The sequence below is a fragment of the Centropristis striata genome, chromosome 15, assembly GCF_030273125.1.
Source record: "Centropristis striata isolate RG_2023a ecotype Rhode Island chromosome 15, C.striata_1.0, whole genome shotgun sequence".
NCBI classification, from domain to species: domain Eukaryota; kingdom Metazoa; phylum Chordata; class Actinopteri; order Perciformes; family Serranidae; genus Centropristis; species Centropristis striata.
Genome location: NC_081531.1, coordinates 6186470 through 6211907, shown reverse-complemented (window position 1 = coordinate 6211907; position 25438 = coordinate 6186470). Strand labels below are relative to the sequence as shown.

At 42.5% G+C, this 25438-nt stretch overlaps 1 protein-coding gene across 2 annotated transcripts in view; it reads left to right on the top strand.

Annotated features, from left to right (window-relative positions):
• Positions 1–24234, top strand: part of nrip1b (nuclear receptor interacting protein 1b) — a 49736-nt gene extending 25502 nt beyond the window's left edge. For both annotated transcript variants that reach the window (XM_059351690.1, XM_059351691.1), the window contains one exon: positions 17914–24234. In XM_059351690.1, the coding sequence (XP_059207673.1) occupies positions 18369–21992 (3624 nt within the window). In that variant the 5' untranslated portion in view covers positions 17914–18368 and the 3' untranslated portion in view covers positions 21993–24234. The remainder of the gene's footprint in view (positions 1–17913) is intronic.
• Positions 24235–25438: the final 1204 nt, after the last annotated feature.

Below are 25438 nucleotides of genomic sequence, written 5' to 3'. Positions count from 1 at the left end.
TGATGAGCATTGACCTTTCTCAATGATAAGCCCTATCATATTTTATTTATTTGTTTATCAGGGATATTGCACATTAATAATCATTGCTCATAATGTGGGATTAGTCATCTGTAGTCTCTCAGTCAGATATTATAATGTCAACAATAGCTATTTTTATACAAATTTCAATCAACCGCAGTCGTATATTACTTTCTGAGTTAGAAAAAAATGAGCTCATCACTGAATGGCATGCAGGTGTACAGAGGAAACAGCTATTCGTTCGTCCACTTTCTGTTTATATTGTAGTCATGTGTCCATCGGTCAATCAGGTATCGGCTTGCAGTGCTCATTACATTGTGACTGCACGGTGAGAGCAGCACGTACAGACAGGTGTAGTGAGAGGCCCTTTAACCTGAGTCCAAGTCCTGCAGAATGTAGTGCTCAATTGTCATCTATCTATAAAAGCAAGAAGGTGTGTGTGTGTGTGTGTGTGTGTGTGTGTGTGTGTGTGTGTGTGTGTGTTACGATACGATCTTTTATGTGACTTTGCATACATGTAGTACCTTTCTTTATTAGGGTTGTGAATGAATAACCAATGCGACCAGATATTTGGATTAACAAGTGAGAGATATGGCTGCGTTGGTAGCAGCCTCCTGACCGTTAGTCAGACTGACCTCAGGTTTCATATGTGGCTTGCACATGGCACGAAGGTGTGCATCCTCGATTTTGAAGATTTTTGAATTCACTTTTCAAAATATCATTATTAACGTAGGACGTGTTGCAGCATTGCACTGTTTCCGATCGGACGCCTTTTAGGGGAGCTCCGCCCCATTGTGTGATAGGCCTACACCTGGTCAGTAACACAATTCACTCTGGATTTCCACCCTGACTCATCTCATCTGTAAGTCTATTTAGCCTACCTATCTTTAGGAGTTTTAAAGTGGCTACAAGGTTTGATTTTCCAATAATATTCAAATAGTTTCCAGTGAATATCAATGTTCAATGTGTATTTGCTGGATGGTGTGGTACCTTATGAAAAGTAAGTGTTTTATGGAGTTGCAGACATTGTAGTGGTCTGCATGTAATGTGCAAATTCTGTTATTGGCGATTAGCATGCTAAGCAGAGATTTAGCTTTATTCACTTCTTATGTTGCATGTACATCCATTTATTACCCATAATACACTTTGTATATTAACACTACAAGAGTATTACACCTCATTGTACATCCCTCTTTCACACACAACCTCATTTGACCATAATTGAAAAATCTACTTAATCTCCCACTATATGAATACATACTTCCTACAGGCACAGCACTAGTTAATAACAACACCAGATCACTACCAGCTCTATAGGGGCTTGGCTATGTAACTGACCCTGACTTCTGCTCTCCGTGTGTCAGGGAAAAATGAAGAGATTTCCCTCAATAAAGCAAGACATTACTAATAGATTCCATTTCTGATTTTATTCAGTCTTGAGAGTATGTTATTCCCTGAGACTAATACAGTTTTTATCATCCACAGCCAAAAATGAGAGATCCTCATCTTATGATTTCACCTCAAACTACATTGAATTGGGTTTTTTTTAAAAAGGACAAGGTGAAAGTAACGGGGATGATTTTTTTGGACAAAGATAAGGCAATGTTTTCTGGAACAGAACTAATAGCCATACTATCATCTAAATTTCCTTGTAGATGTAAAAGTATAGGAAGACATTGTATGAGTCCACAAAGTCAGTCTCCCAGGCCGCTAATGGAGCTGCTTCAGGCTATGCATCAATATGACATCACAGATTAAAATCTTGAGACTTTGGGAGCACTTTAGGTACTTTCAGTGCTGGAGCAAAGAACTGGCCGACAAAACACTGAGTCATTATAATAACAATCACAGAGATGGGTGGAGTCGGGCGGTGATACACTAACAGAAATGACTAAAGTCTCCCCATAGGGACCTGTGGTGTGTCGGTGGGACTTCGTTTTACAGTGACTCATATAAACTTTATAGTATCTCTCGTCCCATACGGTATTGCAGCATTTTTTCCCCCTATTACATTATTGCAAAGTATAGGAGTAGGATTGGATAGTGTAATAGTGTTTCTTTCTTAGTAAAAGTCACCTTTGCAGCATATTTCTCATTATTTTTCATTAATTTGACGAAAATATAGAATGACGTTATCTCCAGCATGTCAGAGTTACCATCGTCCATCAAATAAATGGTGTTCCAAGTCATTTATTTGGGTTTTCAATACAGGGAAGTTAGTTAAAATGATAACGTCTATCTTTTTTTTTTTTCAATATATTTTGACTTTTGGACTTTACAATGCTCTGGAATTAATGGAAATGTTTGGATGATACAAGTCAGAAACAGAGACTCAGAAAAACAAGGCTTAAACTTAACGAATAGACATGCAGGAAAAAAGAAAGCTGTTTAGAACTATTTAACTCAGCATATATATATATATATATATATATATATATATTTATATATATATTTTTTTGAGACACTGAATTTTAAGTATGTTCTTCCTATAAGTCGCTTTGAAAAAAAAGCGTCTAAAAAAAAAGCTAAATGACTAAATGTAAACGTAAATATATGTTATAACTCCTTAACTTTGAATTATAATGAGTGACAGTGTAATGGTTGCGTGCGTCACTGCTAGAGTCGTTTATACCTCACCACAGAATTCAGATAGAAAATGAGAGTGTTGGTACCTTGGAAAAAGTCACTTCCAGTGATGAATAATAAATTGACATTCAAATTGCAGCAGTGAAAGTCTTTTCTGTCGAGTGTTGCTCAGGGGATTTCACTGTTTATCCCCTTTGCATGCTCTAACTACATTAATGTAACTGGGCATTTTTTTCCTCTGCCTGCACAGTCCTCCCTTTCATTTTCTATGTGTGTAGGTTGAACGTCTAGCACGGAGGACAGGTTTACCCCAGACACCTGTAGCTCAGTGGAGATCTCCTCCTGGGGCAGAGCAGCTGCATGTATCCAGCCTGTAGGACATCTAGTCTAAGTCTCTATGAACTGTATTTTCTACTCAGACAGGATTTAACGGATAAGTGTCCCTTGCACTTGTGATGCAATCCTTTTGAACACTAACCACTCAAAGCTGGATTTGAAGCTCCACTGAACCCTGATGAACTTTGACATTTAAAGTGGAACTAAGGCAAAATAAAAAGTGTAGGAAGAGTTTCCTCAACCCGGGGGCGTTCGATCACACCTGCTCATCATCTAACCCAGCTGGCATGCTACCATTTCGACTCTTTCTTTTGATTAAACGAAAAAGCATTTAGACTAAACAATCAATAGGTACAGGCTCCTGTCCTGAATGGCTCGAGCGTAAATCTTCCCGGTGCCTGGCGTGGAGTCGTCTCTGTATCATTTTTGCTGATTAGTTTTCCCATTACTCAAAACAGATGTGTTCGCTGGTGATGTATGATCCAATTATGGGATATTTGTCACCCATTTGATATCTGCTGTTAGTCTGGTACCGTAAAGAATTTCAGTGTGGCGCTACCTTTCAAGTCCACAGTCCGCACAGTCTGGCCTGCTGGCTGGCTGGGGGACGTGCTGACCCGGCATTTAGGTTTGTTTAAACGGCCAACTGGCCATTAGACGGAGTTGGCCCTGTGGTGGTTGTGTGTCCCCAGTAGCACCCGGACACTCGCCCCCGATCGTCTCATCAGTCTTGGAAACAGATAAGAGAGAAGTACTCGACAGATAAGAATACTTTTAATAAAAATTGTATCGTCAAAAGTGTGCACACCTTGCTCCCCCTCCTGTTGACATGCCTCAGATAGCACTCATATATCGCTAAACTGTAGTTGACCCCCCCCCCCCCCAACCCCAAACTGCTCCTCACACTCACACACCAAAACAATACACAGACACTCACAGCTGAAAGGATTCATGTACACCCCCTAACCTAACCCCCCCCCTGTCTGTGGACAGTAGGCTGATTCTGCAGCCTTACTCCCTCCCTCCCGCCCTTCCTCTCTTTCTCTCTCACCGCTCTGCTGTACTGAGCTGTGTGTCTGTGTGTGTGTGTGTGTGTGTGTGTGTGTGTGTGTGTACGTGTACGTGTGTGTGTGACAGCTGCCTAATTGGGCATTCTCCCCTCGTCGGAGCGCCTGCCTCTCCTCTCTCTCCTCTCTCTCCTCCAGCCTGGGCCGGGGCTGCTGACGAATGGCAGCGGATTACAGATGAGGACACGGTGACCCGCCTGACCTTGCTGCACAGCCGCGGGGGAGGAGGGGGGGAAGGGGGGGTGGGGGGTGGTGGTGGTGGGATGGGGGGGGGAGACAGAGCGCTAGGGGTGGGGCGGACGGGGTGCTGGGACTGCAGAGGGGCAGAGAGGGAGAGAGAGAGAGAGGGTTTAGGTTTAGGTTTAGGGTGGTGGGGGAGCGGTGGGCATAGGTGGAGGAGGAGGAGAAAGGGGGGGAGGAGAATGGGGGGGGGGGCAGCGGCATCAGGTCAGTGGAGGATGAGGTCGCACGAAGGTGGGTGAGATATTGGGGGGGCGTGTGTGTACGTGGGGGGGGGGGGTGTTTGCCAGGTGGCCGGGCGGGCAGGCGGGTGATCAGGCGAATGACAAGAGTGTCACATGACAGCAACCCCCCCCCCCCCCTCCTCCTCCTCCTCCTCCTCCCCCCTCCCTCCTCCACTAGTGTCAGTATGTCAAGGGCACGAGCCCCCGCTGGCAACCGCCACTGCGGCATTTTTCCCCCCACTTTTATTTATATATTTATTTCCTCTCTCCCCCTCCTCTTCTTCTCTTTTTTTTTTTCTCCAAACTTTTTTTTTTTTATGTGTTTTTATGTGTCTATCAGATGAGCAGCTTCTATATGACTGCTGGCTCGCCTCCACACACCCCCGGGCCGCGATGTGGTCGGTCAAAAGTAGGCGGTTGGATCCTTGAGTGTGGTGAATTTTAATTTCTGTGCGCACTGTAGATATTTCCATGCCCCCAACCGCCCCCCACCACCACCCCCAACCCCCCACCCCCCCACCTTCCTGCTGTGTGTGTGAGACTGCCAAGGTGAGGTTGTGTCCTCTTGTTAAGAGCGATTAATGGCACTCGTTATGTACATAATGAAATATCCCTGCTGATGCATAGGGTGGCGTTGTCTCTCTCTCTCCCCCTGTCACACACACACACACTCCTATTGCCTGTATATACACGTGTGTGTGCGCGGTGTAACATTGAGTACGCTTTGTTACAGCCTCCAGGCAACTCCGGTATGTGTTTGATATGGTGTAGAGACCCTCACTTGTAAGCCATCTCTCCAAATGAAAAACGAACGGGAATTAAGGCCCTGTCAATTCACAGTCGAGTTTGTTCCTTTTTTTCCGCTTTAGATGCGCACAACACTGCAGCTCCCTGCGTGACATGTGTTCTGAGAGATAGAGATGGGTGGCTCACCACCGAGTCCCGTTTTGACTGGCGGAGTAAATTTAGATCTAATCTTCTTGTGTGTGTTCTTTTATAGCCTGAGAATGTTCACCTAACATCAGCTTTTAAGTTGACCTTGTTGTGTTGTTTGCTTGTCTGTGTCGGCTCGTGTATGTATGTGTGTGTGTTTCTAGGACGAGACGCTGCTGGCTTCCCTATAGGTTTTTTATTTTGACCTCGTGTGTGTTTGCTTGTGCGCGCGCGCTCGTGTGTGTGTGTGAGTGTGCGCGCTAACACCATTCAGTGCCTGAGTCAAGCTGTGCAAGCTCTTTTAATCCCACGCCCCGGTGCACGTAGGCTTGATTAGTGGCAGCAGTTATCTGTGCAGAAGACAGCCCGCCCTCCTTTAGCATTTGGTCAGGTCTGGGGCACTGGGGGGGTGTCAAGTCATGAGAAAGGTGAACGAGGAAGGAGAAAGGCAGGGAAGGGAGGAGGGGGGGAGGTGGCGGAGGGATGGCGAGAATGAGGGAAGAGGGGAGGGAGGAAGCCTGATTAGTATTCTAAAGGAGCACTCCTGCCAGTAGAGCAAATTGATTACTGCACTTTACCTGTATCAGCCTCCACAGCTAAGGATGACAAGGTACGGGAGCATGATGTGTGTCTGCGTTCACCTCCCAACCACGCCACAAAAGGTGTGTTAGCGTTTGGCTTAGTGTGGATTTTTTTTTTTTTTTTTGTGACTCTGTTGGGAACTTTTTTTTTTTACTACATTTACCACCGGATAGTTTTCTCTGTCTTCTCCATCTCCTTCATTACAGAGGAATAATAGGCCGGTGCTGGCCTTGTCTATCTCTCTCTGTCTGATTTAATAGTCAATGGCTGACTGAGGGAAGACAGACTCATTTCCTGCGAGCCTTGGCCCCCCGCGCTTGTCTGCATCTATAGGCTGGCAGTTTAGAGTGTTACTATTGGTTACAGTAAAGGCAGCTCGATCAATTTCAAGGCAACAAAAGGATTCAATAAATGTTTTTGCTAGTTCATAATATAGCCAGAGTGATATGGGATTTTTCAGTCCGATACCAGTTAAGAATTTATGAGCATGAATGACAATAAGTCTTTTCTTTGTTGATTGTGCACTGATATGACAATGGAAAAAACACTCAGAAGGCTGCTTTGTTTAACACATTTTATTAAAAAAATATTTAACATTCATACAATATACTTAGACAGACTTTATTGCCATTCAGATGTACATAAAAATATGCACATTTGAACAAAATTCTGTTGCATTGGCTCACAGTGATTGTACTCTGGAATATCAGATAAATATAGTAAAAATATAGAATATAAAACTGTAAAAATTGAATATTTATATTGCACAGAAGTGTAGCAGCAGGAAGTGTTTTTGTAACATGGACAATACACATGAAAAATATAAATATTATAGTTCACAATATATTACATTGTTAACCAAATAGAAATAAGAGATAAGGCATAAATAAAAAATAAAATAAATTTACATTATTACTGTATGCTCCATCAATTGCTGACCATTTAAATATAGAATAAATAAAAAATTAAATAAATAGCTAAATACACTGTAAAAATGTCTAAACTGCTAAACCATGACAGTAAAAGACCGTTAAATGATAAATGGGTTAATTCAGTTTCAGAAACAATGAAACACTGTAAATGTATATATCAGCCAAAACAATATTTTTTACAGTTTAAAAAAACCAAAAACATTACTCCGATGTAAAATACACTGGCACCGTGTTTGTAACAAAAATGTATTTATTTTTTATACTTTTTCTCACTGTTAAATGTACTAAACACCATATCTCTAACAGAAATATAGTGTAATATTTAATGGTAATATCTTTAATTTATGCACCATTTAGTATTTTCTTGTCAATTATTTGGCAGAACAGCGTTTCTTTTGATGGATTTTTTATTTTATTTTTTACAGTTTTACAATTTTATCTTAAACGTGAAATCAACAGTGCTAAAATCATTTTACCGTAATATTACAAAAAGTTGCACCGTATTTATTACGGTAAAGTTCTGGCAACCACAGCTGCTGTTTTTTTGCCGTAGTACTGTATATTCATCCTCAGTCAGTTGCAGATAATTTAAATATAAAACACATAGAAATAAAATAAATAGCTAAATAAATTAAATATAAAAATTCAATAGCTATATGACACCATTTCTACAATTTTTGCATTATATGTTCTGTAAAAAAATGTTTTCATATTAGCATATATCATAAAACATCTACATTAATACCAACAGATACAATTATGTCTGATGCACCAATATCGGTTTGCTCTAGTTCATCATTTCCAACAACGCACTGTTAGTTTAACGGCAAAAAAAAAAAAAAACTGGTCGTCATGCTGGTTTTCACCCTAGCTACTCGATCAGCCACTAATAACACCTGGGCTGCCAGGTGAAGGCAATTAATTGCAATTAACCTCCGTTTAGTTAGAAAAGCAGCAGTAGTTTGAGTAATGACAACAGGAACGGAGTCCCTGTGAGTTAGAAACAATGCTCCTGTTCTGTGACCCTCCACTTTTATCACTGGTGACTGAAGCAAATTGTAAAGACAGTCCCATCTCAGATACTTCTACATTATTACTTTTTCAGCCCAGAACATGTCTTTCACTGTGAAATTTTAATTCAAAGCCAATTACACTGATCAGTTCAGCCTGTCAGCTGTGTCCACTGTGTTGTCAATAGTCAGTGGCCACTGCGAAGGTTTTTATATTCACTGCTTGTCCCCGCTCTGGCCCAAATCATGAACCCTCCATTCACAGACAGAATGCGACCATTGAAAGTTGATTAAAACTCTTTATCAGGCAAAGACCCACATTTGGTAACTTCAGCGGACATCCAAAATGGGGTCCGCCGACTCTCCCCGAGGCCGTAGAAACACATGGAAGATCAGGCTACATCACAGATAATAATAATAATAATAATAATAATAATAATAATAATGGTAATAGCTTCATTGACCTTGATTTGCATAAAAATGAAACATTTTGAAAAAAGTATTGTAATATCCTCTAATAACACTTTGCATTGTAGTGCGTACGGCTGGGCGATATGGACTAAAAACTAAAATTATAGTGAAAATGTCCTTGGTTTTCGTCTTTGTCAACTTTTTTCATACGTAAACCTTTTTGGTTGATATGAAATCTATTTCATCTATCTGGTTTTATGACTTAATAAACTTATTGGGGCTGAGATGGATCAGACAAAGGTAAAAAAGGCAACATTTATTATGACTTTTTTTAATCGCGCACCCAACAAATACCCCATTACAAAAAAACTAAAACTAACACAAAAACTAAGCATTTTCCCAAAAATAAAAACTAATCAAAACTTGCAAACTCACTCTAAAAACTAATGAAAACAAACTGAATTTGGAAACAAAAAATCACAACGAAATTAAAACCAAAACTAATGAAAAATCCAAAGCTATTATAACCTTGGTGGGGGGTAAACCTGACATATTTTTCTTTCTTTTTCTTTGCAATACGAACTGTAACGAATGGTCAACTCATCAATTAGATGACTGACAGAAATGTAACTGCAAACTGTTTTGATAATCGATTAATCATCAATTAATCAGGGAAATGTTGTTTAAGGCCTCAGTTGCTTCCCTCTTTATAATAATGAGCTCCTGACCGGGACAGCTCTTCCAAAAATCCAGTCCAGACAAAGAGCGGCTCAGACAGCCTCACATCTTCTACTGTAGCGCTCCAGTGACCACTCTGTATGGAGTAAGGAGTGTGTGTTAGCTTTTAAGACTTACTTGTGAGGGGAAGGCTTAAATATGAGGATGAGGTCAAGCTGAATAAACTCAGTTTTGCTTGAATGTCTATAAGATATCTGAGAGCATGGTGATCTATGCACATAAAGACATCACACCAAGAGAGAGTTTGTTGGAAATTATCTGCATTTTTACATATTTTTGATACAAAGATCTGCTGTCTTTATATTGGTAGTATTTTTGAAGTCTCCTTTCGAGCCCCAACACCAATTATGAGTTAATTATCAGCTATCTTGTAGAGATTGAATTGGGCAAGGCCCTTCCTATACACATGCAGTGTTGCAGAGATTCTTGTGAAGTAGATTTTGAATGAAGCTTTTATACCAATTATCTGGATTCTATATAACTTTTTTGGTGGATGTACAGTTTATAAATACAGGACTAATCAGAAGTTGACTCATACTCAAATCAATAAGCAGTAGAATGTTTCATAAAGTCAGTAGTGTGTCTGGATGTACTAATAAAGCTTTACGCTGTATTTCAGTTTACAGTAATTTAATAGGTTTCTCTATGGCAGGGGCTCCCTGTGGCTGTGACAAAATAATTATAAGAGATGAATTACTGTTTTCTTTACATTTTTATTTTTCTTCATCATTGGCGTCAGCCGATTGAAACTTGTATTTAATTGTAAAAATGTGCAGCTAATACTTGGCATTAAAAAGTCATTTAAAATGTGCACCAGAGCTTTTGAAACTTACGAAAGTCTACGGCCCGGCGCCTTTTGTCAACTTCAAGTCTAGTTTTGAGTTTTTCTATCCAGGCGAGCTTATGATTCCAAATCTTCTGAGATATTTCTTACAAAATCATAATACATGCTCATTGTGGCTAATAATAATAGGCTAATTTAGACCAAGTAGGTTGTTTTATCTTCATTGTAAGGCTCAAAATAAGGTTAGTGGCTCCATTCTGACATTTTTTTGTGGCTCTTTTGTTAGTAAAGGTGGCAGACCCCTGCTCTATGGGAGTGGGCCAAAGCTTTTATGTCATCATCCTTCACCTTTGTCATTTCATATCCCAGTTGAGCTCCAATGAGCATTTAAAGTTGACTGGAGTTACAAAATTCCCCAAAATATTAATGTTAACGCTCAATGGGAACCAGCAGGAATTAATCAGAATCAGAATCACCTTTATTGTCATTGCAGGGTAACAAGTACTAGGACAAAAAAATTAGCCATCAACCTGTCCAAACGCACAGTTAAAACACACATACAATATGACAGAGGTGAAAGAAATGAAAAACAGCACAACGTGAGGAGAGGAAAGTAGGAAAAACACTGAAAAAAACCTCAGCAACATAAGCACAGACTCAATACACTTCACAACATGAACAGACTATGAAACTATTAATGGGGAAATAACAAGAATACAATTTAAATGAGGGGTTACTTGCTCAATCTGTGATCATATGCACATAGAAACTAATCCTTAACCATATCATAAGCAGACATAATCCATTAATTTGCCGAAGAAATATTTTATCAATTTGTACAAACACTGAAATGTTCAATGTGGTGAGTTAGCTAGCTAGCAAGTTAACGAATGGGGAAAGGTACTTTTGGCCAACAATTTGGGTTAATTTAGGATTTAAAGTCAACAACTATTTTTAAAAAATAAACATTTTACAAAAAAAGAATGAATGGAAATAAGTTGATTAAAACTCTGCTGTTGAACTGAAATATCCTTAATAAATATAGAATTTATTCACTCCAATAATGTAACCAAACTTCCGTGAAAGCTTGCAGTGCTTTGGCTCAGACGGTGCAGTGTGTTGGCAGTAGAGTTGGCTGCACATGTGATGGGAGGATGACTTGTGCCTGCAGAGATCATACTGAATTCCGATGTGAGGGGAAGCTGGCAAATGATCCGTACATTTGATGGAAGCGTGTACACTGAATGCACTGCATGGTTACAATTACATCAAATTGGCACACTTTTATCCTCAACATGCCAGGAGACTAACTATTGCTTCTTTTTTTTACATTGAAAGTGAGAAAATACACACATTATTTTCCACACTGCAAAAAAAGGTGTGTCTAAAAACAAGATAAAAACACTAAATCTGAGGGAAATGATCTTGCTGCATGGACAGATAATTTCACTTGACAAGATTTCTTAAATTAAGATTGTTAAATCTAGAAAATAAGCATGTTGAACACTTAAAATAAGAAATTAACTCTTAAAACAAGATGAATTAAAGCTGCAAGCAGCGATGAACTGCAAATTATTTGTTTCTTACCAAGATAAAAACAACTTTAGATTTAGTAGTGTTAGATCATTTATCTTGTTTTAAGAGTTAATTTCTTATTTTAAACAAGCATGCTTATTTCTAGATTTAACAATCTTAATTTAAGAAATTTAGCAAGATAATTTCCCTCAGATTTAGTGTTTTTATCTTGTTTTTAGACACAACTTTTTTGCAGTGCAACCCTGTTGAGGACACATGAGTTTAAAACCAGTTTTTTTGGAATGTGTGTTTTTTTAAGTGATGGCATTGCATTATAATCTCAGGGTTATCTGAGCTTAATAATTAGTTAAAATTCTTTTTGTCCAGTGTTTTGCTCAAACGGGGGTCATATGAGGCTTGTAACATTAACTTGAATAGCTGAGGTTGCCTGCCTAAAGCTCACACTTGGGTCTTCTCCAGGTTGTGTAACAACAGGGAGCAGGGTGGTACAAGGTCCTTTGGGGTTGCAGGATGGCAAGCATATCGTTCCGTTGCTTGTTCTATCAGTGTTATCTAAAACCCGCGCATTGTTGGGAAGCATTGTCAACAGCGGTTACTCACACTCTTTCATGTACTTAATCCTCCAAGAGTTTAAAGTTATTAAATGTCAGTGTATTTCATTTTTCTTAATGTGTATGCCACTGGCAGCTTGTTACTGTATCTTGTCTCTTATATAATTAGGTTGGTTATATTACCAACTATGTATGGACATGTCTATGCCACCCTGACCTGATTGCCAAGTTATACACTGCAAAAAAAGGGAGTCTAAAACGAGATAAAAACACTAAATCTGAGGGAAATTATCTTGCTGCATGGACAGATAATTTCACTTGACAAGATTTCTTCAATTCATCCATCCATCCATTCTTTTCCCCTTATCCGGGGCCGGGTCGCGGGGGCAGCAGAAATAAGCAAGAAATAACTCTTAAAACAAGATAAATTATGTAACAATTCTAAATCTAAAGTTTTTTTTAACTTGGTAAGAAACAAATAATTTGCAGTGCACCCTGCTCAGGCCAGTTCATCGCTGCTTGCAGCTTTAATTTATCTTGTTTTAAGAGTTAATTTCTTATTTTAAGTGTACAAAATGCTTATTTCTAGAAATCTTGTCAAGTGAAAGTATCTGTCCATGCGGCAAGATAATTTCCCTCAGATTTAGTGTTTTTATCTTGTTTTTAGACACACCTTTTTTGCAGTGTTGTTGTATTTAAAGGTGTTCTTGGTTATTAACCTGTTTTGTAATTGACGTTCTAAGACTGTTTATTTAGAGTGAAGTTGTTTTTGTTGGTTGCACCAGCTATTGCTCCGTGAGGTCGGGCATGAGGGCCAGGTGTAGGACTAATCTTATTGAAGTCTCCTGTTCATTGGCATGTATTCAGCTCTGCCCTGCCAACTGGATTGGAGCTGCTTGAGAGATTTTCCCGGAAAAGGTTACACATAATTGTTTTATACTTTATTGGGTTAAATGTATCTAATTGATTTAAAAGATTCCTTTAATTGTGTGACTTTGACTGTATTTTTACTTGAGTCAAATACAGTACAATACAAGTTGTGGGGTTTTTTTTGTTATTCTAATGGATGTCCCTTCACAACCCATTGTGCGCTGTAATATCATTCTCCAACCCCACTCAGAGCAAGCATTAGGATGATTTAAAAAACAGAAAGTAGGTCAATGGGAGCATTATGAAAGGCAAAATGATAGCAGAGATGTCCTCTTCTTTTTCTGTCACTTAGACCTCTGTCACACACCATATTTCTCCAAAGCATCCCAAATTACTCGCAGATAAAAGCAAAAAAAAGCAGTACTCTTTTAACCCAATAAAGGCAGACATCTTGCTGACTCACGGCAACAGCCTTCTTAGGGCTGATGCCAAGGATATTATGGAAATCATTCATTAAAGGCCAAGGTTTTTTAGCTGGTTTTATCCAGCTTCCAGGGCAGCCTGACAGTGGGACATTTGATCTCAATTGCAAAGTGGCCCATTTCCCTCAGACATCACCACTGCAGTCTGTTTCAAGAGCCTAGCACTGCCTTTTGGCGTGCTGGCCACGGGGCAATCATCTGTTCCTATTTCCAGCACCAGTGTTTACAAATGGAAAATGTGTGTTGTTTCGGGAGGGAAATGAGCACCATTTTGGACAGACGATATAAGCAGAAGATTACCTCGGAGCCCAATAGAAATGAATGAGGTATAGATTGATGGCAGACACGGCTCATTAAGAAGGAATGTGTGTGTGTGTTTAATTGATGCACTAATTCTCAGCCACTCAGGAAATGGCCCTTGGGTGGGTCTTCCAAATGGCACACAAATATTTACTATGGACACAAACATTTTTGTAAGCACATCCATGCACGCCTGGACATGTAAGGTAAGGGGAAAGGCCGTCCGTGTCCATGATACAGTGCAGTGATATCATTATTGCACTGGCTACTTTGGCTGGGTCTTCCGCCAGTCAGCTGGGCTCTGTACCGCTTAGATGACTCATCAGTGTGCATGAGTTCCTCTATGCTCTCTCTCTCTCAACCCCTAGAACTCTTTGTACTGATGAGTACAGATGAAGTTAAAGTCCGCCCCCGCGCTTCAAATCCAAGGCCAGATGCAGGCCGAGAACTTTAGCACTGCGTCCCCATTTTGTCCAAAGTCTGAAACGTTAACGCTCAGTCATCACACACTGTTCCTCACATTCAAGTGCTGTGAGTAGGATGGATTTTCCCAATGGATCGCCTGTGCTACTTAACACAACAGGTCTGACTTTTCAGCATTCATGTATCACATTTCCTTTATGTGGGATACATCCACTGGCTTCTGTGTGTGCACACGGAGGCATGTGTGCTATGCATGACTTGTTTGGTCAATGCATCCTTAGAAGTGGGTCAGAGTGCCCTAGTTCTCATTGTGTGGGGGCGTGCATGTGCCTGTGTATTGCATTTCATTGTTATTTTGTCCTGATTGACTTATCTGCAAAAACATTTTCTTGCTCCAGCTCTCCTGCTGTTCGGGAGCATGTTATTCTCTTGTTTACCTCTCTCAAGGTGAACAAGAGCTTTTAATTCAACTTTCCTCCGGTGCACTCGTTCACTCGTGGAAAGGCTTGGAACAACCGCGTTTGGTCAGGTAGCTTATGTTTTGTCTTATTTAATCATGTCAGGCCATATTGAATTTACAAATAGCGGTCACGCCGCATGTGTAAGTGAGCTACCCTGTTGAGTATGTGCAGCAGAGCTGGGCTGCAGATTACATGATATAATAGTGTTTAGGCATCGCCTCTCCTTTTAAATTCCTTTAACCTTGACTCCCCTTAAATGCAGGGAGAACACATCTGCCAGGCTGGTGTCAGACATTAGTAATACACACCGCTTGGGCAGCATTGTCACTTTTTATTAACGCCCAGAGCTTTGCATGGACACCAGCTGTTGCATCAAGTGGAAAAGCCTTGGCGGAATGAGTGACCTTGACTTTAACTGCCGCTCCTTTGGCTCTTCCCCTTTTTAATTCTTTTGTTTGGTCTCATACATTTTAAATGGCTTAAATGGATTACCATTCCAGACAATGAAGGTCATTCAGGAAGTCACTTTTTTTTTAAGATTAAAAAAAAAACACTGTATTACCAGCAAGTGTGTTCATGGTTCTGTGTGTCAGTGGGTGGTAAGAGTGGGTGTAATCAGCGGAGGGAATGAAGGTCACATATAGCGATGTAATCCTTGACATCTGCATTGGCACATTTTTATGTCGGCCTTGTGGTAATTCTATGTAACTTAGGCTGCGGCTGAGAGTGCGGTGACCTTTTCTGTTCCCAGTGTCTTTTAAGTACAAGAGGAGCGTAACAGAGAGAGAAATAGATGAAGAGCCGACCGGCGAGGGGATGATGAAGCTTTCACCCCTCCCCATCACTTGCCCTCCCTCTCACATGTACGTGGCCAACTGTAGGGGTAAAAATCACTTTAGAATGGTGCCTGCATGCTCTGTCATTGGCTGACATTGTCAAGGATAATGGATAATCACCACAGAAACCGTAGAGCAGCTCATTGGTGCTGTGGTGTCCCACGGTGGGGGAGGGGAGGGGTGGAGGTCAGGCTTTTTGGGTGCCACCACCAATGAGATGACATGTTAACAGATGTGTAAGGTCATTTTCAATGTATACACCAGGGGAGATAATGTAATAGTAATGCACACATCACACATTCTAAGAGAGGGAAAGGAGGAGGGCTGTATGCTTTAGGGGCTCGCTACAGAGGACAGCTTTCCCTATATTAAGGTCATTTATTTGTTAACAGAGCTCTGTCACTGAGGAGAACATATTTTTCCTTGCCCTTGCTGTAGCAGGGCTTTTTGACACTGGCTCTGTCTTTACACGTCTCTCAAGAGCCTGAAGGTCCCCACTTTGTTTCAAGAGTTATTTGTGCTGTATGTGAGATAGCGAATGCGGCGCCTCTGTTGTATATAAACTAATATAGTGCAGTGTCATAGTGTCCCCGTGCTGCCGTGTCTGCTCTGTATTGAAGTTTCTTTGGGCAAAAGCATAGACAAGGTCAACTGTAATTCCAAAGGTTCATTGCCAGCAGCAGAGAGATTAACAGAGTTTCCCATGTTGAAACTGTGTCAGTGTTTCTTTTTTCCATCTACATTTTTTCCCTCGCTGCTTGCCCCCGTGCTGTATCACGGCATATTAGTTACTTTGCCAAGCCATGTTGAAGGTAAACATGTGTACATGTTTACTGTGCTGATCAAACGGGGTGTTACAGGGCATTCTATTATAATTGTGCTAAGCTCGCTGGCGGGAAAATAGCCCTAATCCTGAGCATCTAAGATTAGCATGACAGCAGACGTCAGATGGCCCAGTACGACCAGGTTGGCCTTTGTTGTTTTCAGATTTAGGTCATCAGCTTAAAAACGGCCTTGAACTATAATTGACACTGATGGGCCAATCTCAGTTAAGTTATTATATTCTATATAACTCCATACTGTTTTTAAAATCGCCACCCTGATTGTTTTTTCGCACTGCTAGTCAGACTTAATTGTGCACTGATCAACTTAAATCCAGCTCCTAATCCCAGCTCATTTTCAAGGTGGCATTAAAAGTGCCACCTTGTTGCCCTTACTGTCATGACAACCTGTGGACCTTGGCCACGGGGATGGATTTCAGCCTGATTAGAAGCCTGCTGCCTTGTTGTTTTTGGCTCTTGCTACTGCTCTCTGTGAAGTATTTAGGCTGGTAGCTGCGTGGGTTGCCATGGCCTTTCGTCATAATCAAGGGCTGCTGTCCTGTTGTGTGACCTCCTATGTTGGTCCACTCAGCGGACACCAAAGGTGAGGACGGCATCGGGAAAGGACATGGACAGCAGCTGAGGCGAGGTGGAAACTCTGTATTAATTAACCTTTATGGGATGCGGCCAGAACTGTCGGAGGTGTCCTGTATCCACGGAAACCACGCTGACAGGGTTCAGAGCAGAGGTCTCCCAGGGCAGCGCCGCTGACACTGTCATGGCAACTGGCACAATGCTCACCCCAGTGTCACCGACTCTGCCCTCCTGACAGTGGTGTGGTGTGACAGGTGCACCTGATCCTTAAACCACCCCCACCCCTCAATGCACACACACAAAATACACACACACACACAAACACACACACACTTGACAGCCGAGTACAGCTTGTCTGTTAGCTATATCCTTGCTGCGATTCTCCACTGCCTTTGTACTGTACCCGTAAACACGAGTCACATCACGTCAAGTCAGTTCATGTTTTCCTCTCTGATTTAAAAAACAATTCAGGCTCAAAGGAGCTAAGCTTTTTTGAAGGATTCACAGCTGGCCAGGTGTTAATAAACACAGCTCGGTGGTGAGACTAAGTCGCCACCGGATCGTGTTTCACCTAATCTGTGTGAGAGTATGCATGCACATGTATGGATGTCTTCATGCACATATTCATGCTTGTGTTTAGGCATGAATACCTAAATGCTTACTTGTGTGCATGTGGGTGAGTGGGTGGGTGGCTCCTGCTTTGTGTAGACGGAGGGTTGCGTCGTGTGAGATGCTACTCAAGTGTATAAGGAGCAGGAGGTGGTAGGGGGGGGATAATCCACTGAAATGACAAGCTGCATAAGAAATTATTCACAGCTCTCACAAGGCCCTTCACTTTTGAAAGACATCGCTGTGAGGGGCTTACAGCTCAAGACCTGAATGTTTTCAAGGTAGTGGGCTTGAATTTTCAATTTGGATCCAATCAGGCCTAATCTACATTTGTCGTCTGTTCGGTGGCTGCGAGAGGAGAGTGCAGAGAGGAGAAGGAGCCGTGTGCAGTCAATCTGAAATGTTGCTAAGTAACAGAGATGGCAGACAAGGTGGTGAAATGAATGTGATATAGTGCTGTGCAAATCCCTGCTTCTCACACGGTTTCTCCTTTTTCTCCTCTTTTTCTCAACCATCTCTCCCTCCCTCCCTCCCTACTGCTTTTCTCTCTCTCTCTCTCACTCCCATAGGTCCCCCATGTGAGATCTGCAAAGCTGAAAGGCGCCACTGACAGAACCACAGCCAGGCCTTAGGACAGACATCCCAAACATCCACAGCCACGGAATGTGTCAACATCTTTGTGGTGAAATCCCGCTGACTCCTCGCTTGCTACTCACATAAGCCTGGAGCTTGGCCTTGTGGGATCCTACAGTGTTTAAAGGCATACAACAATGCCTGGGAGGCCCACCTGCCCCAGATTGCCTCCGACCATGGTTGCTGTTTCACCACAGTGCTGACTGTGCCCACTACAGAAAGGGATCACATCCGGTCAGTGCATCTTTCGGCCCCCTGCAGACTCACTGAGCAATTGCCTGCCTTCTTTTTGGTATTTAGGAAGTACATGCCACCGTCAACCAGATGACCTAGTGGACATTTGTTTCCCAGTAGCAGTGCTGAACCATACGAGGGGATCCTAGTATTGAACATGACTCATGGGGAGGAGCCTGGCCCTGAGACACACAAGGATTCAGCTGTTCTAACTTATCTGGAAGGTTTACTGATGCATCCAGTGGTAGCCGGGCCTGGGGCCACGGCAAGCGGGAGGTCTGAGGCTGCCCACAGCAACCAGGAGCAGGGTGACAAGGTGGGCGGGCCTTTCCAACTGCCCAACCATGGTCCCACAGCTCCCAAGGGTGGAACTAATGGGCCCACACTAGGTTCTTCACAGCACCTGAAGAAGGCCCGCCTTCTGCGCTCTGGAGCCTGGAATGATCCAGGGAACCAGCGGATGAGTTCACCCCCAATGGAGCTGAATGGCCAAGGGGGAGGCCAGCAAAATGGAACACTAGAGGGATCTCCTCATGCCGGAGAGAGCACCCTGTTGGCTTCCCTGCTACAGTCATTCAGCTCACGGCTTCAGAGTGTGGCAATGTCTCAGCACTCAAATAAACCCCCCAGTGAGTGTTCCTCCCCCTCCAAGGCACCACCTGCGGACAAAGAGCCACTCCCTGTTTACGGGACGGCCTCAAGCCGCTTGAAGGGCCTAATGAGGAAGAACAAACATCAAAATCACAGCAACACACCTTACAGTCGCCGTGGACACAGTCAGGACAGACCCCCAGAATCCCCCCGGTCAGCACACAGTGCCACGCCCCCCTCTGCTCCTGCAACTGCTGAATCAGTGTCATGTGCGGAACGTCTGAAGGCGGTGGCCAACATGGTGAAAATCCGTTCTAGTCCAGCACCTTCACCCAAGCCCAGTGTGGCCTGCAGTCAACTGGCCCTGTTGCTGTCCAGTGAAGCCCATCTCCAGCAGTACTCCAGAGAGCATGCGCTCAAAGCCCAGCTCTCAGGAAGATCTGCCAGCGAGAGACTAGCTGCCATGGCAAACCAGCAGCATGGCCCGGACAAAAGGCCACCTAGTGTGGGAGGGACTCAGCCTGGAGCCCCAGACACACTAAGCTCCTTAACAACCCAAAATGGAATGACAACAACAACCACAATAACAACAACACTCCCTCGAACAGCCCTGTCCAGTCCACAGAGCCCCTCTTTGCTGCGTGGCCACAGCCAAAGCTCCCCACCCACTCCCCCACATGCTCCAAACCCCAATCACAGCCAACCACCAAGGGAGAAACGAGGCTTTGACTCACGTCCAACCCGTCCCCCTCAGACATGCAGCAGCTTGTTGCTGCTGCTACTCAACAACCACAACAACCAGAAGCAGCTGACCAAGAATGGGCACCTGGAAGACAGCTGTGGCATTCTGCCACCAAGCGGCTCATCTTCAGTCACATCGGACAGCGAGTGCTCCATCCAGGAGAGGAGCCTTACCAAGGACAGCAGTGATGCAGAAAGTTCCTACTCAAGTTGCTCTCCCATTGACCTCTCCATAAGAAACCGGGCCAGTACACAAGATACAGGGCCCAAAACTACCACCCCCTCTTCCTCCTTTTCCACATCCTGCTCTTTCTCCTCTTCCACCACAGTGTTTTCCTCCCCCCCAGTTGCATTCTCTCCTCAAGCTTCTGCTCTGCCCTCTGCCACCTTTTCACCATCCTCTACTGCTGTCTCCTCTGTTTCCACTGCTATGTCTTCATCTTCCTCCTCCTCTATCTCTACCTCCTCCCTGGACAAACTAACAGAATCTTTAATTAACAAGTGGAAGCCAGAGCCATCAGGATCAAAGGTGTGCAAGAACAAGGAGCCTGAAATGAGCCCAGACCTGAAGTCACACTCTAAGGTCACATTAATGCAGCTTCTTCTTGAACGCAGAAATAATGAGATGGTTAATAAAAGCATAGGTAATAACCAGGATTTGCCACTTGATATAACTATGGCCACCATGTCTCGAGGCCAACCAAAGGGATCTGTGCCCTGGGAGGAAACCAGGACAAAAAGCCCCATAGACAGACCTGTAGCCCAAGCCCAGCCCCTCTATCCACTTAACCGTGACCCTCGAGGTTCACTATCCCCGTACTCCTACCCCTCCCCCCATGTCCAGTCCGGCCCATTGGATTTGTGTAAGTCTAAAGCCTTCCCTGCTGAGAAGGCTTCTGAGCCTGCCTTCAGTGCCAGTAAACTGTTACAAAATCTGGCTCAGTGTGGCACAGCTTCTTCCTCCCCGCCCATCCCCGCCAGCAAAGGGATGGGTCAGGAGCTTGATGCCAGCAGGCCCCTTGCCCTATTGGAAAGGCTCAATGCTCCAATCCACAGGACCACCACCACTCCACTCTCCGACAGACCCTCAGGCAGTGGCACACCTTTCAGTCAGAAGGAAGCTTCTCCACCTTCATCGCAGATTGAGAACCTTCTAGAGAGGCGCACTGTGCTGCAGCTCCTTCTAGGAACAGGCTCGGCTACTGCTACAGTCAGCCGCAAAGACAGGCCCAGTGGCAGTGGCAGGAGGAGTGTGGAAGTTGCAGGGGGGTGCTATGAGAAGAGCCCTGGTCCCCCCAGCATGTGTGACAGCTCCAATGGGCCCCCTTTGGACGTAAAGGTCAAAACGGAGCTCATGGACGACATGGGACCGTCCTTGGCCATGCCTGAGGAATCAAGTGGCAGAAAGAGATCTAGTGGCTATGAGAAGAATAGCCCCCTTTCAGATTCTCAGCAGGACTTGAAAACAGAACCACGGCCTGCAGAGGTCATAGCAAAATATGGCCTCCTCAGCCAGCTGCTTAAACAACAGACTGCTACCTACTATACCAGTTCTGCTATGCAGGCTGAGCCACAGCCCAGACAGGTTAAAGAGGAACAGCGGGAGTATCCGAGCCCCAGTCCTAAGAAAAGACGCCTCTGCTCTGATCGGACTGACAGTTTGAATACTACCAGCTCTCCAAGAGCAGTAGACAATGACATTTTTGCATCTTCTGTTGTTCAGGAAGAGCCTGAGCAGCAGAGGAATGTGAAGGAAGAGGAGCTTCCACCAAGGAGCCCACCAAGTGAAAGCCTCACTAGAGAGAGTCGGGGCTTCAATGTGCTCAAACAGCTGCTGCTCTCTGACAACTGCCTGAAGGAGCTGTCCCAGCAGCCCCGGGGGACTCCCAGTCCTTCTGTCCTGCAGGCCAATGGCAAGGCCAATGGCAGCATTCTCAGCCAGCCCGCCCATAATCACAGCTTCCTCCACCTGCCTGGCTGGCACCCCCATGGTTCCCTTAACTCAGGGCTTCCGAGTAATCTCAGACCACTGCCCACCCCCCCTGCAGGTGACAGCCCTATCCGCACGCCCTGGAGTCGCCACCAAGCTCCATGGCCAGTCACTCAAAAACGGGACCCCCCTACTCTCGTCAAACAGGAGCCTGAGAGCCCTGTGAGATGGAGTAGTCAGGAGAATGAGGAGGAGGAGGGCTGTGACTCTAACCTGGACTCTCCACGGCTCTCACGTTCCAACCCCATTCTCTATTACATGTTGCAGAAGGGCAGCATTCAGCTGAGAAAAGAGGTGCGGGATCAGGCAGAGGGAACCCAGTCTGTGGTCAGAGTTAAAGAAGAGCCAATCAGTGACATGCATGCTTATGAACACAGTCTGAGCTCCATCCCGCAATCACCCAACCACAATGACAAGCACAGCCATGAGAGCCAGGGGCTGAGCCAATCATATGAGTAGAAGTTGTATCAACTACAGAAAAATACAGCGGAATCTAATTCATTGACTCTTTTTTTTTTTCTTCCCTTTTTTAATGACTTGCCAAATTGGTTTGATGGGACAAATAACAAAGAATGCTAAAATGTTTTTTTGTGGAATAGAGCAAATTTAAATGCATTCTTGCATTGCAATTTTAAAAAGTGAGGTCATGGAATGGTAAAAAAAAACAGGTCTATCTTTGCAAAATGTCTAATTGATTCAACCAAAACTACACGACTGTCACAAATGAAACCTTTCCCATCAGTGATTAGCATGCACTACATATTTCATTCAGTCAATTATGAAGTCCTCCTTTGCAATTTGGTCTTGTTTTACACTTATTATTTCTATCTGAATTGTACACATATCACTATTCCATGTCCCCTTTGTTGCCTGCCATAAAACATTTAGAAAGAACATTTCAGGCAACATTTATTATTGATGACTCCAAAAATGTTAGCGCTCAGTTCAGTGGACATTTATTTATTTTCTCCATCTGAACATTTTCAGATAGACAGAGTCCCATCAATTTTAGATAAGATTCCAAATAAAGTCATTCTAGGGCAGACACTGCAGTCTATTACAACAATGTACATGATAAATTCATTCAAAGGAGGACCTTGAAAACAATATTCACACTGCAATAGCTTCAGTGAGGATCCTACCATGATGAATGCTACTGTATGTCTTGCTTTTCCTCAAGAGTCACAGTGTGGTATAATTACCAATGGATGGAGAATATATCAATGGAGGGTTGAATAGTCACAATTCATTGAGTTATGCTTTTATTTAAATTGAACTTTAAGGGCGATATTCGACAGTGCAAATTCAGGGTGATGTGTTTGCAGATCGTGCAGTTTTGAGCAGATGGGTCAACAGAGCGTGTGGTGCTTACAGTTGAGCAACTGTGTGTAAACAGGTTTCTGGAGCAACAGTTAAAAGGCTGCAGTGCCTGAGAAACTTATCTTACCATGCTGGGTAAACCCGCACCACTTTCCTTCATGCACACAAACAGTTAAAGTGTGAAGCACATGGCTTTTTCTTTTCATTTCATATAAAGGACCACCAAGAGTTTGCACTATCGAAGCTGAAGCCTCTGTGTCCTTTTTGGAATAATTTAATGGCATGTAATAAAAAAAAATGTCAGTATTGCTATCTGTTGAGAATTTTACAGTTTGTGATTTTTTTTTTTCTCCATCATTTCTTAACTGTTGTGGTTTATGGACATCTTTTATTTTTTGTGGCAGTCTCTTAACTCATAAAATGACAAAAGAATTGCATGATAATTAAGAGAAGACCACAGGTACATATTTGTTTTCAAAGCAGCTGGATATGTGTACCTGCCCCCCAATAATCACCAAGACATGTTGGTGTCTTGAGGGATATCTGGTATCTAGCTCCTTATTTTGATTGTACTGTATTCTTTCAGTTAATGTCACACACTGCTTTATCCATTTAGTCTTGTGATCTTTTTAATACATATACCTATGAAGTACGTCTCTTCGATTATTAATACATTTTCACAATGGTTAAATATATTTGTGTAAATAGTACTTTCAGTATGAAAGATGACTATTTTGTAATGTTTAAGAAAAGATATTACCCTAGTTTTTAATGCCCTGATATGTAAATATGAATTATATGCGTACAAGTGTACATACAAAGGCAGAGGATGCTATGCCCATCTTTTTTGGTTGGTTTGTTCTTTGCATGTGTCTCTATGTGGTAAATGATAATCTATCCTGCGCTGTGTTGTGTAATAATGTCTGACTCTCCTCACTGCTGCCTGTTGCATGCAGACGCATGGGAACTACCTGTGTATCCCTACTGGTGATGGGGGAAAATGTCAAGTCTTAAAATAGGTCTTTTTTTATCACAGAGAGAGGTCCGTTTAGAATATGAACAGTCCCTAAATAACCCCAGACTGTTGAGCAAGATGATTAAAATGTGTGAAAAATAAACGTGCATTGAATATTTTTGTGATTTTCTTTTCTGTTACTGGTTAACAAAGCTCTGTGAAAGAGCTCGGGGCTATAGTGGGGGATTGACGTACAATCATAGATCTGCATTGTGCATCTAAGAAATACATTTGTAGCAGCAAATATTAAAAAAAAGATGTTTCATTTTTCATGTGAAGACCTGAAACATTATTTCATTTTTTATGTTTTCATTTTTGGTGTTCATTTGCACTGATATCTCAAAAATAAAGTACTAAAATGCATGACCTAGTATGAATGTCTTCCTCTTTTTCTAGCTTGCCATTCAGAAGTGTGTTTTTCCTGTGCACAGCCTGAGGATGTGGGAAAGTATATTAGATATTAGAACATGTTGTGCAAACATCATTCAGTGAATAGCATAAAACACGATATTTATCTATAATATTTTAAACAAGACATGTGTTTAAAGGCATACTATGCAGAAATAGTCACTTTACTGTTTGTAAACATTCAAACTTGGCCCCTCCTCCCTGGTTCAACAAATGTGAAAGCACACCACAAATTTACTTTCTTTTTGAAGGTTAAGGTCATATATATTTAGTTTCTGCAATTGTGCTAGTTGAGCATGTGGCTAAGCCCTCAGTTAATAAAAATATTTTTTTCTAATCCTCACCTAGCTATCTACCCAATGGTGGGCAAGTGGGTTTCAATAGGTTAAAATTTTCTGGCTTTTCAGCATTTTCAATTGAATATAAGCCACAAGTTATTGTACTATTTTGTATTTTGTAAGAGCCAGGCCCAATTCAAAGGCTCCCAAAGTAAATCTGAGGATTCATGAGGTGAATAATGAGATATTAAAGAATAAAAAACACTGATTTGTATGTTTTATTTATGTCATAGACAACACTGCAACTTTTTTTAGTATTGGGTGTTAATTTGCATTTTTCAGGGCTATGTGCAGTTTTTTTAGCTTTGTGACGCCCAGAAACATCCTGAACACAGAAAATACATGCAGAGGGCAGAGTCTCTGCAGGTACAAACTAAAAAAATGTTTAATATATATACACACATTAGAAAACCCTTGCATAGTATATCTTTAATTGTATTCTCAAGTTCAAGGGTCATGTGCAGCCTAATTTTAATTCATCTTAGTGTCACTTTTACAGAACACGTTAACATAAAGTAAAAGTTGTGGCACCATACACCCCAATATCTGACTTGCCTCACAATTAAGTATATTATTATTTAAAAAGGACATCAAAGCCAAACTGCACTTTGTGTAATCAAAGACTTTATTAAAGTAGAGTGAGAGGATGTCCTGTATTTGCCCTAAAACTTCTGCTTCTGAGCTGGCTGCTGTTCACTACAGTGCTGAGTTCTAACAAAGGCAGGAAAGACACTGAAAGGAGGGAGGGCACAAGGAGGTCACCAGATGTACACTGAAAGCCCAAGGATGTGCATCACAAAATGGAGAATGTTTTATTTAGAACC